General features: G+C 40.9%; 1 protein-coding gene across 2 annotated transcripts in view; it reads left to right on the top strand.

The window, feature by feature from the left end:
- Positions 1–13,606, top strand: part of zbtb16a (zinc finger and BTB domain containing 16a) — a 350,151-nt gene extending 336,545 nt beyond the window's left edge. For both annotated transcript variants that reach the window (XM_034177822.1, XM_034177821.1), the window contains exon 7: positions 5,912–13,606. In XM_034177822.1, the coding sequence (XP_034033713.1) occupies positions 5,912–6,141 (230 nt within the window). In that variant the 3' untranslated portion in view covers positions 6,142–13,606. The remainder of the gene's footprint in view (positions 1–5,911) is intronic.
- The last annotated feature ends 3,123 nt before the right edge of the window (positions 13,607–16,729 follow it).

Below are 16,729 nucleotides of genomic sequence, written 5' to 3'. Positions count from 1 at the left end.
TTTGACAGGAGGAGTGTACAAGAAAGTGACTAGTGAGGGAAGCCACCAAGACACATCTGACATCTCTGATGGAGTTGCTTTTGTGGCAGAAATTGTGCACAGTATAAATGGTAAATGGACTGCATTTATATAGCGCTTTTCCATCTGTATCAGACGCTCAAAGCACTTTACAATAATGCCTCACATTCACCCCAATGTGAGGGTGCTGCCATACAAGGCGCCACTACACACTGGGACTAATAGATGATTTTCCAGTCAGGCTGGGATGTGAACTGAGGATCTTCTGGTCTCAAGCCCAACGCCTTAACCATCACCTCCCCTAGTATGTACAAATTTTGTCTGTTGCTTCACCTATCGTGGTGGTGACACATACGTACATGTGTGCTCATCTTAGTCCCTCTCAAAAAAGTATTTGGCACAGCAGCCTATTAGATTTTAAGTGAATTAAACAGTCACCTAATTGTTTACTTTAATGGTTCTCAAAACAATCAGATACCCAATCAGAGTGTGCTATTGTGTGTAATCTGTGGTAATAGGAGCACTGAATATCGTAATGGCCAATCAGGAAAATTTTGAAAATAAAGAAAAAATAAATTGCGATGTGACACATCACAACAAAAGTGAATATTCGGCTGTAATTTGTGAAGATTGATTGATTTGATTTGATTTATTTAGTACCGTTCACTGCACATATTTAGTACATACATTAAAAATACATGGATAACACAATGAAGTGGAAAAACACTTTTCATTATATTATGCTCCATACATGAAACACAAACTAAAAATGATCCAACACCAGAAACAGATACAAGATAAATGAACAACTATAACAACACAAGCTAGTATAAAAAGATAAAATTTGGTCTATAACACCAGAAAAGTTAATGATGCAGATAACAACAAATTACTGTCATCATCATAACTATTATCATCATCATTAGGGCCCGGGTAGGCAACGTCCTACGAGGACCCTATTGTAATTGCGCTGTTCATTATTATTATTATTATTATTATTATTTTATTATTATTATTATTCTCACTCTTGAAATTGAAATTTCGGCCTCTTCCCATGCTCAAAAACTCACCAAACTTTCCAAAGTCGTCTGGCCGGATCCGAAATTCAATATTTTGGGGGCGTCGCACATGGTCGCAGAAAAATCGTGAAATAGCGCCCCCTAGAAATAAAAAAAAAAAACCCTCCGCATTGGGCTTTTTTCGTTGTAACCTCACGAAATTCGGTACACGTATTTACCATGCCAGGACGCACGAAAAAGTCTCTTACTGTCATGGTGAAATATCGACAGGAAGTCGGACATTTTGATTTTAAGTTTCGATTTTGAGCAAATTTTTGCCATTTTTGGCCATTTCCACTACTTACATTTGAACGAACTCGTCCTAGGGATTTTATCCGATCGTCTTCAAATTTGGTCAAAATCATCACAACACAATGGTGATCAAAAGTTATCAAAAGATTCTAATTAAGTCCAAAGGCGTGGCTGCTAGGGGTCGTCAAACTTTGGCGAGCTTTTCGGAGCACGCCATTTCACTTCGAACGGCTGTCACGCCCACATACTTCATCGTAGTTCCTTCAAACTTGCTGGACATGATGAGGGCTCCGCCCTGAACGTCTACATATCTTAAGTTCCCACCTGCGCCATAGCGCCCCCTGGTGGTGGCGGGAAATGTCCTGTTTATACTTTGAGGTCCTGATGTCACATACTTAACCCAATCAACTTCATTCCACTTCTAAAACATGCAGAACAAATTGGTGAACATAGGCGGTGAACGCCGTGAAGTTACGAGTAACGGCGTCCGTGTGGCGGCGTGCCAAATATTGCCCATTCGCCATGAAATTACGTTCTTCATTTTGACGGCTTTAATTTTGTCACATCATCATGAAAATTGATACACAGGTCGAGCATGACAACCTCTTACAATTCATAGGGGCATCGCCCATGGGCGGGGCAAAATGCCTCAATAGCGCCCCCTTGAAACTTTCAAAAACCCCTCCACATAGGGGTTTTTTTGGAGTAGGGAGATGAAAATTGGTACACGTGTGACTTTCATAGACGTACAAAAAAGTCTCTTGCACCATGAGTCTACTTCAAACAGGAAGTCAGCCATTTTGAATTTTCTTCTCATTTTGGCGTGATTTCCACATGTTGTATTTGAATGAACTCCTCCCAGGGATTTTGTCCAATGCACTTCAAATTTCTTTGACAGCATCCAAAGATGATACTGAACAAAAGTTATCGAAAGCTTTTCTCTATGTTGAAGGGTGTGGCCGCTATGGTGCCGCCATTTTGACCCTTTGCCATAGAACATCAAGTCATGATAACTCTTTCATGCTTTGCCTGATTGACTTGAAACTTCACATGTATGATGACGGTTGGCCCCTGAACACACCCAGCCACTCTGTTTGTACACTGAGTGCCCCCTAGTGGATGAACAATCAACATGTCATAACTCCTTGATGCATTGTGTGATTTGTTTAAAATTTTAACTGTGTGATGAGTGGTTACCCCTGCATGCACATGCCCACATGTGGTCACAAGGGCACCCACTGGCCTGGGTAGGCGGTCGCGCGTAACGAGGGCCTGTATATGACTGCTTGCAGTCCTAGTTATTATTATAACTAGATATGTTACAAAACCAGAAAATAATAAATGAAATGAACATAAAAAGAACTTGAGTAACAGTGAAGACGGTTAATTAAATACTATGAATAAATAAAAGGTTTCATTGAGTGTTGATAAAAATTATCAAATAAAAAAGACTTTGCTTTGCCTTTAAAAACAGACTTATATTTAGTTAATTTTATATAATATAATTATATTTAGTTAATTTTATATCACTTGGTAACTCGTTCCACACAGTGACTGCAGTGTACCAGAATGAGGAGCGCCCAAAGGACTTGACAGAGGGGACACTAAGGGTAATATGGTGGGAATTCTGAGTACTAATGGGCATAGTTGGGCACCTAGGTTCATTACCGTAGAGCACGTCATGCATGTAATTAAGTTTGAGTTGTTTAACGTGGGTTTCCAAGAGCAGCACATTAATGATTTTAAATTCATTGAATTCTATGGGTTTTTTGGGGGGGGGGAGGCACACAAAATCATATGAATGATCTTATTTTGAGTGGTTTGTATGTGTAGACTAACACTCTGGTGTAAATAAACCCTCAAATATGCAAACCATCATCCTTCAAGGTTTTCAAAATGGCAACAAACAGCATCGTTAAATTTGTAACGTGTACTGAGATCAGTACTTAACGCAACTAGAAAGGCTTCAAACATACGGTGACATTATTTCTTACGGTAAATTATTATTATAACTTATTGCAAATGGAATCATTTCATAAAAATTAAAATTCAGTGTTTTAACCCTGAAAAAGTTGTTCCATTCAAGTATTGCAAATGTTGCATGACTGCATGTAGACGGTGCTTTTCCATCTGATTGCAGATGAAGTGCTTGACAGGTGATTTACAATGATGCCTCACCTGCGCACACACACACACACACACACACACACACACACACACACACACACACACACACACACACACACACACACACACAGTAATGTCAGGGTGCTCAACTGCACACAGCAACATGGTGATGAAGGACTTTGCTTAAGGGCACCTTAGTTATTTTTATATTTTATCAGGGAACTGAACCTATGACTCTCTGGTCTTCTGCAAACAAACACAAGCTCACGTCTGTTAATCAAATATAAATGACCTGATCCAGCACAGTGAATGTTGCCTTATTAAATTGTCAAGGATCCTGGATTTGGTTCTGCTGTCTGTGTAAATCTTATTCCATTGGTGCCATTTGAATTTTAAATGATCTTTCACATCATACACCCGGGATGCTGCCACCTTGATATCACCCACACAGACTTCTCACTTTTTTCCAGTGCAGTCAGGTCATTGTTTGTGTTTCCGCTCGGGGAGATGTCTCCCACTGTGCCGCAGCGTTTCCTCCTCGCTCATGTCAAAGTGTTGTTGAAACAATAGATGTTTGGTGATTCAACGCAACACTTTGTATGCTTTACTGAAAGTCAGACAAATTCTCTTCACCTTCAGATTATGAAAAAAATATATCAAAACTAGCATCCAGGACTGCTACCGTTCTGGCCAATCACAGCCCTGTATATAAAAGGGTATTGAACGCTGCCCTGCTGTTCTGTGTGTCCACATGCTCATCGTTGCCCAAATAAATATCTTGCGTTACATTTTATTTTATGTAAATTATGTATTTGAGAGGAACTCTGTGTAATTCACAGAAAATACTGACAAGATGACACGTGTATACTGCGTCACACTTTATATTAAGGGTTTATTTAACTGACCTCTAACCCAATAGATTAACGACATATCAGGGCGACAAGCAGTTGGCGTTTGTCACTTAACAGGAGTTTCTGGGGCTTGCCAATCTCATGGTTACATGGTAAGTTTGATTGGTTACACCCCTGTTCTACGGGGCAGCATTCTACTGCGATCGCCCACAAGCCATTCGGAAAGAAAGGAATTGCGTCCTCAGCCAGACATTATCGAGCTGTTCAACTTTGAACAAAATCCACAAGAATCACTGCTTTGGCTTCAAATTTTTTACCCCAATAAAGCATGATCAAACAAGTTTCATGTCGTAGTCACTACAAAGACATTCAAATGTGGCTGAAGCCAGTAAGATGATAAATACCCAGACATTACCTCAGCGATTTTGAGATTCTGGATGAAATTTGTGAACAGTTAAAAACTGGATCCCGATTTGACATCTGGTGCCAATGACGGCTGAAACTGCTAAGTATACCAACTTTGTTCAAGACTGACAAAGATGGATAAAGAAGTTACTATGATGCTTCAAAACGTGCCCCTATTTGCTATTTGGGATTGAACGGCAAGGAACAGCACTCTGTGGAATAGCCCCATTATAAGGACGGGGAAACCTGACAGCGTCACTTTGAGCTTTTTTCCACGCTTGACTGCTTGATCGAACCAAAGTTCATCTGATTTGCTTCAGTGAGATGTGTGTCACATGAAGCTCCTGTATCAATAGTTAGAATGTTAACATCTGGGTAGCTGTAAGATGTCTTGCAGTTTCCCTCAAAGGTATTGTCTGGTTTCAAAAACAGAATTTTTAGATTTAAATGTTTGTCTTGATAACTTTTACAAAATATGAAAGAAAATAATGCCAGGTTTATTAAGTACATGCAGAAAGACATGTACATGTTGGAGTTTGTTCAAGCAACCAACCAGCGTGTATAAGACTGCTGTCACGCTACCTTCACTCGGATTGGCAGTCACCGTCCCACACCGCTCAGCATTTAAATAAAATAAACTCATCTATTTTGGCCCCATCTAGCTGGCGGTGTGGCAACGACTTGCGTCTTGACGCCCACTTGGTTGACAGAGAATGACTGCTGGTTGCCTTGCAGCTGTCTCTTGTAGCTAATCCGACTGCAGGGTCGGACACCTGAGGGACCTTTAATCTGCTGACTGGTCAATGATGAATTTTGTGTAAATGAACAGTGTGAGATGTGCACCATCTCAACAGCCACCTGTCCAATTTTACTTTTGATCCTTTAAAAACATGTTTGATTCATATTGCTGACATCTTCACGAGATTCTACATGAAATCATTTGCATTCAGCTCCTCCGCTCTGTGAGAGTACAAGAAGCAGCGTTTACCTGCATTTCATTTTATTCACTTATTTTTAGGAAATGTCTAATTTTTGTTTTGTTTTTTTTAAAGGCCTGGAGTAATCCAGACTTTACTGGTTTGACAGTTGACTTCTGCAACTAAACATTTGTTCTTTAATTACTATGCATGTCATACTTGGGGAAACAGACGCCACGCCGAATAGCTAACACAGTTGTTGTCTTCATCCCCACTTCATTAGGTGAGAAGCCATTCGAGTGCAAGCTGTGCCACCAGCGATCCAGGGACTACTCGGCCATGATCAAGCACCTGCGCACCCACAATGGCGCCTCGCCCTACCAATGCACCATCTGCCTGGAGTACTGCCCCAGCCTGTCAGCCATGCAGAAGCACATGAAAGGCCACAAGCCTGAGGATATTCCCCCAGACTGGCGCATCGAGAAGACCTACCTGTACCTCTGCTATGTCTGAGAGCAGGAGAGCGGAAAAGGGAAGGGGTATGGGGGGAGGGACCAGGATGTAGGGGGAACGTGATCGACCGGAGAGGAAGCTTTGCTGAAGCGTCGGTGAGGCGAGAACAACGGGGGAATGTGAGCGATGGGAGTCAGAACGTTTGTTTTCTCTTTTTCTTTGGAGGCGGCAGTGACAGATGGGGTGAGAAGGCGATGATAGCGGGACAAACGTGCTGAGAAGAGGAAGACTTGGAATCGGAGAAGTGATCTCCGCCTTGTTCGGATTCACCAGGTCATTCACTACATGTGCACCTGTGTTAGTGTTTCAGGTCATTTCATGCAGTGCCATAACGCCACTTTTATGATGCTGCCGTCTCAGGTGGTGAGGAAGCAGATTCTCAGGGGCTATCGCGACACGCACAGCCACGACATCCCTCTTCTCGCTTTCCTTCCCAAAATGGAAGACCTTTGTTCCCCTGCTTTGGTTGGTTTGGTTTTCATGAAGAAAACAAAAATGTGAATGTGAGCATCTGACATCTACATGAAATCTTCATGAAATGCTTTAAGTTTGTTGAACTCTTGGCTGTCCGGAGCCGGTACCTCCCCTCACGTCAACACAAACCTTCATGCTTCAGTCATGTTGGGCGTTGTGATGAACCACCACAGAGACCAGCATTTCTGCTGTGACTGAGTGATTAATGTTGTCATTCAGTCAAAAGAACCAAACTGAAGAATGAACCCTCTTGATTCAGGATTCTTAACTGGTTCACTTGCTGTTAGTGCATCGCACAATCCGGACCCAAGTCAAACCCAAGAGGTGGGATGAGGTAGCCCCTGAGAATCAGCGCCAGCCAGAGCTGGGTAAAAATACTTTAAAAGGTAATCAGTTACTGAAAACAAATTACAATGCAATCGGAATACTTTTGAATTACTGTAGCTTCCAGAGTATAAGTTGCACCTTTTTTCTGTATTATCAGCTCAATAATTTGGGATTTTTGTGCATTTTTGTCATGTGCTTCTTATTATTGCCATTTATTCTTTTGATATTGGAGTCTATTTTGTTTAGTATTTGCTATAATAATTATTATTATAAATAACAAATGCGTGATTTTTCTGTATATATGTTGCACCTCCCAAAGGAGCAAAAAAAGAAACAAAAAACGCGACTCAAAATGATGCACTTCATACCAAAAATGGACACAACTTCAAGCATTTGTTTATTTTTATCTGAAAAACTAGAATTTATATTACAAATTAAAAATGTCACCCTGAACTGGAATAAGCAAGTTTGTAAAATGGGTAGGTGGATGTATTTCAGTTGTGATTTATAGTTTGTAAGATAAAATGTCTGAAGGACATTAAATTTAAAAGTAATCCGCGTGTTGTAATCAGTGTTGCCATAGTTACTTTGAAAGATTACTTTAAAAGTTACTTTTTTGTTATTTTATACAGTTACTTCGTTAGCAACTTGTAACTAATAAGTAATGTAACTAATAAGGTAACTGGTAATCTAACTTGGTTATTTTTAAGATTGAGTACTCAGCTTTGAGTACACTGATTATAATTTGTATTCAGTGACTGATTACATTTCAAAGTCATCTTACTCAAACCTGGTAACAGCACTGACACCACGTGGCGTATGCAGCAGACCAAACAGTTGAACTGGATGAAGGGGAGCGCTGAGTACTGAAAACCAGGTGCCAGTTTGTGACGGGATGGGGGCGATGCTAGTGCTGCTTTATTGTTTTTGTTTTAGTTTTTTTGGAAGCCTCCTAAGTTTTTAAGTTTTGTCAGTAGTCTTCCCTGGCATTTCTGTGGGTTCAGGGCTGGAGAAGGCCGAGTCACCACTGTCCACCCATCTAACATTTGCCACTTTTCACCTTTTTTTTAAAAAAAAAAAGCTCTGCATCTTTAGTATATCATGGCTTGATTACACAGGTACAACATATTACGACAGCAGTCTCTGATGATTGCAGTATTCATTTTTCAGAGGGCTGAATTGCAGCCACTCTGCATCATATCACCATAACCCGCTACTGCAGTAGACCAAGTTACATTCAGTCTATCCAGCTCTTTTCAGCAATACGTAACCGGACTGCTATTATCATCATGTACATTTAACCAGATGACCATCATGATGTCACACTAAAGACCTACACAGACTGAAACATAACCATTATCTTTTTACTTCTTATCCGCAAACGCTGTCGTGATCTGTGTTGTTGGCCACTGCAATGGGAACAGAACGGAAAGCCTGCTCGCGTTAATGTCCGATAAAGGTTGACCAGCAGGTGATGCCTGGCAGGTTGTAAAGTCTTTGATGATGTGAATGTGAAAGACGAAGTTCCTACTCAGCTGGAAAATGATCACACGTTAGCACTCAGCTAACATAATGCTAAATTTACCCTATGCAAAAATGCCAAAACAGGTAGCTACTTAGCAATGCGCAGTAGCAACTGTAAATTTAAACTGGACCACATCAGGCCTCGAGGTTCAGGCAGGATTTAAAGTCAAACCTGAGGGCACTTTAAGGGCTGTTTTTATTTCAAAGAGTGTCACGTAGCATGAACGGTGTTTTCTGCGTGTCTTTGTCCTCGCCTGTGGTTCATTTCCACTTGTAAAAGCACCAGTATGCTTCAAAAGAATCACAGCTTTTTTGGGGTGGAAAATGTGTGTGGCAGCGTTTACTTTTGTCCCAGTCGTGAATGATCATTTCATTCACGGGCAGGAGAAACAAGGTGCTAGCACTATCAAAACAAACACATTTCAGAGCAAAGCTAACTGGATTAGCAACAGATGTCAGCAGAATGAAGCACTGTCACTTTTTTCTGACATTATTTCTTTACAAAAAAAAAAATCAGAGGTGCTTCTTTCCACCAACAAAGCTTTCCTCCGACTGTCATGACTAGTGTTTGTTGATTTTTGCAAAAAAAAAAAAAAAAATTGTTGGGGCTTCATGTGAAACATCCTCAAAGTTCCTCAAGCTTCCGTGGCTGTGTCTCAATACAGGGGTCGCATCCTTCTTAGGCTGCATTCATTGACTGTGTACAACACAGTGGCTAACTAGGCTGTCTCAATTTGAAAGCTCCTTGGAATATGGCTGATGACTGTACGCTTCTTATCCCTGAAAACGAAGAATGCAATAGGTATATACTTTGTGGCCCAAACAATCCCAAGAGTCATTGCATCAAGAGTCATTGGTTGACTCCAGATGTACCATTATAACTAAGTAATGTTTATAATTATTAATAAGCAAATGATGATTAGCTATGTCTGTGTCGCAGTTCAGGGTTTGCACCCTTTTAAGGTCTTTGTCCCATGAAACTCTTCAGGGTTCAGCCCTTCAGACCCGGCGGAGGCCCGAACAAACCGTTCTGAAATAAGACGGTCTAGCCCATGCAGAGTTTTACTGTTGCATCATTACGTTTGCCCGCCAATACCTTCTATCGCCTGGCAACCTTGACAGCTGTACGCACCAAGCTAGTGTAGTTTAACAATCATTTTTCAGTTCATATTGATGTTTAACTTACAAATAGTACTCAATAGCAATTGTACACACTGAGCGTTAGTGTTTTTGTTTAACCAATCATTCTCTCTTGGAAAAAAAAATATCCCAATGAATCATGGGATTGTTTGGATCATGAAAGATTCACCTGATAATCCTTTAATTTTGGGGCGGGGGAGGGGGGGGGGGGGAGGCTGCGAACGTCAGCCGCTTTACAAGCAACCTTTGAAATAGGACCGCCTGGTCGCGCTACTTATGACATAAATTACCGATGGATGATGACGGTCTTCGAAGCGTGCATTTGCTGAATTAGGACACAGCCTATGGATTATGCGCACTACACTAGCTTGTCGTGTGGATTTGTGTAGGTTGCCAGGCAACAAAGGGATAGGGGTGGGAGAAGCTACTGATGCAATCACAAAATATTCATGAGTCACTCCTTTCAGGATGGTTGGTTCGGCCTCCGCTATATTGGAAATCTAGATCTTGGTAGGATGCAGCCTTAGAGGTGTGCAGCCCATGAATTGGGACACAGCCTACGTTTTGAGTGTTGACATTAGTCTGAAACAGCTCATGTGAGATGGTGGGTGCTTTTATGACCCTTATAATTAAGGCACCACAGGCCACTATGTGCCCCCTATTGGTAGGGAGTGGTATCAACAGAACTCTGTTTGTGGACTAAACTGTGTGCGATTTTGACGGATGTGTCGATGACCCTGTTCATTATCTGCCTTCCCCACGTTTTGAAGTGTACTGGTGATTTTGTTACAGGTTTACCTCTTTTTTCCTGAAAAGCTGAAATATGTTCCTTTTAGTTTTTCTTTTGCACATCATTAATTATTAGCGTTCAATTGTTTCACAATAATCCAGCTACTGGAACGCTGCCAAAGTCTCATGGGAGCTTTTAGTTGTTCAGATTGTATCAGAAGTCAGTTGTGGACGTTAATTACCACGTTTTAGCGTTTCACAAAGACAGATGAAAGATTTAATGATTAAGGTACAGTGAGTTAGACATGCTAATGAGCAAAAGGGCAGGAAGTTCAGATGTTTCTCGTGTAATAATGAAAAAATAGCCGCAAGGTTCAACCGTGAAAGAAGGATCATTTTGCTGAGTAGGAAGTGGGATTTAGGTTTTCTGATGGTCTCTAAAATGCAGCATTCAACCTGTTGGACGTACGTGTTACAGCCGAACCTGAGGCGTTCTGAATGTCACTGTGTCTCAGCGGTACTGGAGCACTCACGCTTACTGGATGAGATGCATGCCACCAGCAGGGGGCAACCGTGTTAACAACAACTTAAAGGAAAACGTTCTCACTTTCCTGGATGTGCATCCTGGAAGGAACCGGTCTACAAACGGGCATGTTAAGGCTACAGCTTGATGTAACATGCCAGGTGAGGTCACGGTGTGATGACGTGACGTGCCGGTCCTAGTCCACGCGCAAAAACCGCCGCGTAAATGTAGACGCTGCAACTTTAGCACAACCGTGGCGCTTCAAGAAAACGACCTGGCAATGATTCAGTCAGAGCTGAAAGAAGGCGGCGTATCTTCGTTCACCAACTCAGCTTTCCGGGTTGCACGTGCATGAACTTGGGAACGGTGTGTAAATCAGCTCTTTCTCTGTGCCCCTCCCCAACCGCCGTGGTTTGTCTCTCGTGTTTCCTTTTGTTGCTATTGATCTTGAGTTTGATCTCAACATGTACTTGAATTATCTCATTTATGTGACCTCATGTTGCTTTGTGTTTTTTAATTTTCCCTTTTCTTTCATTTGTATGATTTTTGTGTGGGTGTGTATGTGTACGCGTGCGTGTGTGTTCACACGCGCCAGAAAGATGCATTGCACAGGATGATAAAGCAACGTGTACGCAGAAATTAAGTGCCACGGTGAAGCGATATTTTTGTTTGTTTGTTTCTTTTGTGTATTACTTGTTACCAAACTTGGTATTATTAACCCGCTTGTTAAAGAGCTGGACGGTTTGGTCATGTGTTACGAAAGCTACCTCTTTTTTTGTTTGTTTTTTTGTTTTCTTTGCAAAAGCACATTATTTTGTGTCGATGTGTTGCATGATGTCATCATTGCTACTTTTCATCTCATGCTTTTTATTTCTTCAAAAGTTGATTTATGATTGTGTTTTTAAGCGAAACATGTACAGTCGTCGAGGGTGTTCGGATGACTCGTTGAAGTGTTGTATTTGTTGCTTTTCGTCTCCCCCCTGCACCTCCAACCACAGAAGAGCAGGAAAGAAAAAAAGAAGCAATTTTGAAGCCTTAAACGAAGCGCTGGAAGATCGGTCGGACAGTAGGGCAGACTATTGCTTTTTTTTTCCCACGAGTTTAAAGGAAGAATTTAAACTTGAAAATATGTGAATAGAGTTGTAGTTTTGTAATGTGAAAAAAAAAGAAGGTTCATCAAAACACTGACCCGCACAGGACAGTTCAGCGAGGCAGAGTGCGTTGGGCAATTGGAACTACAAGTAGTAATAAAAACAAAAAAGAGGGGAAAAAACAAAACAGCAGGCGGTTAAAAATGGAGATTCTCTCGTCTGACAAGCTCTCTTACTGAGAAATAAGTGTATTCCTGAACAAGAGCCAACAGAGGCAATTTGATATATAAAAATTGTGATATTTTTGTATTCGGTGTCAGTCTTTTTTCCATTTGTGGAGGGTTCCAGCAGGGCACAAATATTTGTATTTCTTTTTTAACCGAGTTTGTTATTTTCTCCTTTGGTGTGAATCATTTTTGCCTTGCTCCTCTTTGATATTGTTGGACAAAAAAAAAAAAGAAAAAAACAACACAAAAAAAAAGAAATTCGTATGTGAACATGTTGTAATAAGTGTTGCTTTCTGGATGTCAGTTGCATTGTCGGTGGGCAAAATCTATCTGTCACAGATTTTACAAATGGGTGTATGTGGCAAAGATTTAAAAAAAAATGGGGGAAAAAAAGAAAAAGGTGGGATGGCAGGGGGTGCCGCAAACCCACTGAATAGTAGTTGTCATTCACAACTTTTCAATCAAACTCGAGTGTCGGCATTTTTTGTTTTTGTACTTGAAAAAAGAAGGGATGGCATGTCCCGTGGTGTCTTGCCATTTTATTCTCAAACACTGTGAGCTGAGGGACCCACCACCACCCCACCCCTTGTAATATCCACCCACACTAATAGAACCCCATCACGGCTCAGTCCGATCCACCACAATGCAAGATCCGATCAGTCACATTGTTCCTGTCATTGTCCTCTGAATGTTTTCTACTTTTTGTGCGGGTGAAAGAGTGTGTCACTGTGGGTATGTGTGTGTGTGTATGTGTGTGTATTTGTGGAAAAATGCACTAATCAGATACAAGATAGTGATATTCTATGCCACTTTTTTCTCTATGTTGGAAAAAAAAATCTATCTATATATAAGTATATATATACACACACAACGGCATTGATATAATTCTTCCCTCAGTGTTCCTCCGATGTTTCTGTACTATCTTTGTGCCTAAAAATGGAAATTGTTCAACAAAAATATCCATCTATATTTGCTTAGTTTCTGTATTTTCAGAATAAAATAAAAAATGGTGTCTCCAGCACCCTAGGGATGTCATGACACTCCAAAGTTGTCAGATTTTTTTTTTTTTTATATATAGAAATATAATTATTATTGTTATTCAATCCTGACTCGAGCAGGACTGCAGTAAGCTTGTAATGCTGTTGAGATTGTAACTGGGATTCAGTCTTTTCTCGGGCTTTAGAATCATGCATGTGAAAACCTGACTACAGGGACGTGCACGAGAAATCTGCTCAGAATAGATCTGCTCGTGGGTAACTCTACGGTAACGGAATTACAAATCAAACGTTTAAACGGTAAGCTAAACTATAGCCAGATGTCGCCGTCATTGTACTTCCATTCTATAGAATGCGACCGGTTTTCTCCGCAGATCATCTCTTTTCGTTTGTTGTCAGCAACAGGTTTGCTGATGACGGCTTAATATTTCTGAGAAAAAGAAAGAAAGAAACCCTCACTTTGTGTTGGTTACACCACGAGGGCGTCACATTTCTGTGTAGCTGTCTTCCCCCCTACGTTGAGAGTACTTTTTCTTTGACGAAATGCATTTAAGAAGGGGATGTTGAATTCGTCGCAGAGGAATCATGGCATCCCTGGAGCTGCACTCTGTGTTTTGGTGTGGTGTTTCTAGAACAAAGTAGCCATTTCATGCAGTGTTGCAATGCATGTGCCATCGAAGTCTAGACGAAAAACCGTTTGAGTAACAAAGCACCAAGACATTGTATTTTTTATATTAGCACTGAGGACCAATTGCCCTGTCGGACCAAGCGTAACAAAGCTTTTTATGTGATGAAGCTTTTCTCTCTCTCTGTGTCTTTCCTCGGCTTGTCTGTGCTCCTTTTCTCCTCCATTGTTGTGACAGCACAAGTGCCAGTCAAGTTGCTCTGTATTAAGAAAATAGTGTTTTTATTATGATTTAAATTCTAGTTTTTGTCTACCTCAGCACCTAATCTTAGCCTAATCTTAGAAGGTGCCCAATTATAATTTTTGTTTTCTTTTTTTTTTTGTTTGTTTTGTTTTTGTTTTTTGTTGGTTTTTTTGTTTTGTTTTGTTTTGTTTTGGGGGGGGGGTTATTGTTGTCAGTTCTGTGACTTTAAATTTGCATTAGAGCTTTGCAAAGGTCCTTTGTCTTTTCCAGCGACAACGTGCTATTTTTCTTTTTTTTCTTTCCTGTGGCAGTACCTTTCCAGGTAAGCTGTGCCACCAATCTATAGCCACCGTCTGTTGATATAGAAGTTGTTCTCTTTTTTTTTCTTTTCATGTAGACTCAGACACATCTCTTTGTAACATTTCAGTGTTCTCTGATGGCGTGTGGAAAAAAATAAAAAGGAAAAATAAAAGATTCAATGCTGCAGGCTCTCTTCTCCATGTTGTCACTAAAGTCAATGTTGTGCCTTTGATAGTGAAAAAATAAAGAATATTTCCCTTTTTTACATCCTACTAACACTAGATTGTCTTTTATAGTGGAGTTTTTTTTTTTTTTTTGTATTTTTATTTGAGTCTCATAATAAAAATAAAATAACGATGTTCAGTTGTATACTTTAAATCTGCAGTTAGAAAAAATAATAAAAAAAACTAACAAAATGGATTTCATGTTGTCTGTCTTAGCGCTCTGTCTGGCTCACAGTCTCACCCCCCCCCCCCACAGTATTGGTCATAAACTAGAATACAGGTGAGTGGAAATGTGACTGAGTCCACACACACACACATACATACACATACATACACAGAGGAAAAATTCAAGGCCACCAGAAGAGTTCCAAAATCATCTTGACTTTGACCCCATCAGTCTCTGGATCTACACTGAAGAGATGGAACACGATTCCTCCAGACACTGGAGTTTTGTCGTCACTGTGTGATTCTTTACATTTCTTAAAGATTGAAGTAACTGAACTCCAAAATATCTCCTTTTTGTAACTAATCACATCTCAACCTTTTATTTCTTTTGATGAATTAATGAAGGAATAAAAGCCATCAGAGGGCTGATGTGTGCGATGTTTAGCTTTTGACTACATGACATCAAATGTCTTCAAAGTGACATCAGTCATACCACTAACAAATAATTTGCTCATCTGCTGCATCTGGAAAATATTCAGAGCTTCACCTTTCCACATTTTATGTTACAGCCTTATTTCAAAATGGATGAAATTCATTTTTTTCCCTCAAAATCTACACATAATACCCCATAATGACGATGTGAAAAAGGTTTGAGATTTTTGTCAGCCTTTGCCATGAAGTTCAACATTGAGCTCAGGTGCATTCTGTTTACACTGATCATCCTTGAGATGTTTCTACAGCTTGATTGGAGTCCACCCGGGAAAAATTCAGTTGATTGGACATGATTTGGAAAGACACACACCTGTCTATATATAAGGTCCCACAGTTGACAGTGTCAGAGCATAAACCAAGCATGAAATCAAAGGAATTGTCTGTAGACCTCTGGGACAGGATTGTCTCAATGCATGAATCTGGGGAAGGGTACAGAAACATTTCTGCTGCTTTGAAGAGCCCAATGAGCACAGTGGCCTCCATCCTGTAAATGGAAGAAGTTCAGATCCACTAGGACTCTTCCTAGAGCTGGCTGCCCATCTAAACAGCGATCAGGGGAGAAGGGCCTCAGTCAGGGAGGTGACCAAGAACCTGATGGTCATTCTGTCAGAGCTCCAGCATTCCTCTGTGGAGAGAGGAGAACCTTCCAGAAGAACAACCATCTCTGCAGCAATCCACCATTCAGACCTGTATGGTAGATTGGCCAGACGGAAGCCATGCTTAGTAAAAGGCTTGTGGCGGCCTTCCTGGAGTTTGACAAAAGGCTCCTCAAGGATGCTCAGACCATGAGAAACAAAATTCTGTGGTCTGATGAGACAAAGATTGAGCTCTTTGGTGTGAATGCCAGGCGTCATGTTTGGAGGAAACCAGGCACCATCCCTACAATGAAGCATGGTGGTGGCAGCATCATGCTGTGGGGATGTTTTTCAGTGGCAGGAACTGGGAGACGAGTCAGGATTGAGGGAAAGATGAATGCAGCAATGTACAGAGACATCCTGGATGAAAACCTGCTCCAGAGCGCTCTGGACCTCAGACTGGGGCGGCAGTTCATCTTTTAGCAGGACAATGACCCTAAGCGCACAGTCAAGATATCAAAAGAGTGGCTTCAGGACAACTCTGTGAATGTCCTTGAGTGGCCCAGCCAGAGCCCAGACCTGAATCTGATTGAACATCTCTGGAAAGATCTGAAAATGGCTGTGCACCGACACTCCACATCCAACCTGATGGAGATTGAGAGGTGCTACCTAGATGAACGGGGAAAAAAAACTGCCCAAACAGGTTCACCAAGCTTGTGGCATCATATTCTAGAAGACTTGAGGCTGTAATTGCTGCCAAAGGTGCATCAACAAAGTTTCTGTCATCAGAAATTCTCAAAACTGATTGTTCAATCTCCATAACATCTCAGCACTTGGGCACGTCATAAAATCAATTTCTCACTGTAATGAACCAACTGAATGCTTCAGCACATACATGCAATTACTTGTGTAGAACTGTCTACTGTTTCTTTT

Source organism: Thalassophryne amazonica, chromosome 9, assembly GCF_902500255.1.
Source record: "Thalassophryne amazonica chromosome 9, fThaAma1.1, whole genome shotgun sequence".
Taxonomy (NCBI): domain Eukaryota; kingdom Metazoa; phylum Chordata; class Actinopteri; order Batrachoidiformes; family Batrachoididae; genus Thalassophryne; species Thalassophryne amazonica.
Note: the sequence above shows the minus strand (reverse complement) of the source record. Positions and strands in the feature narration are given on the sequence as shown.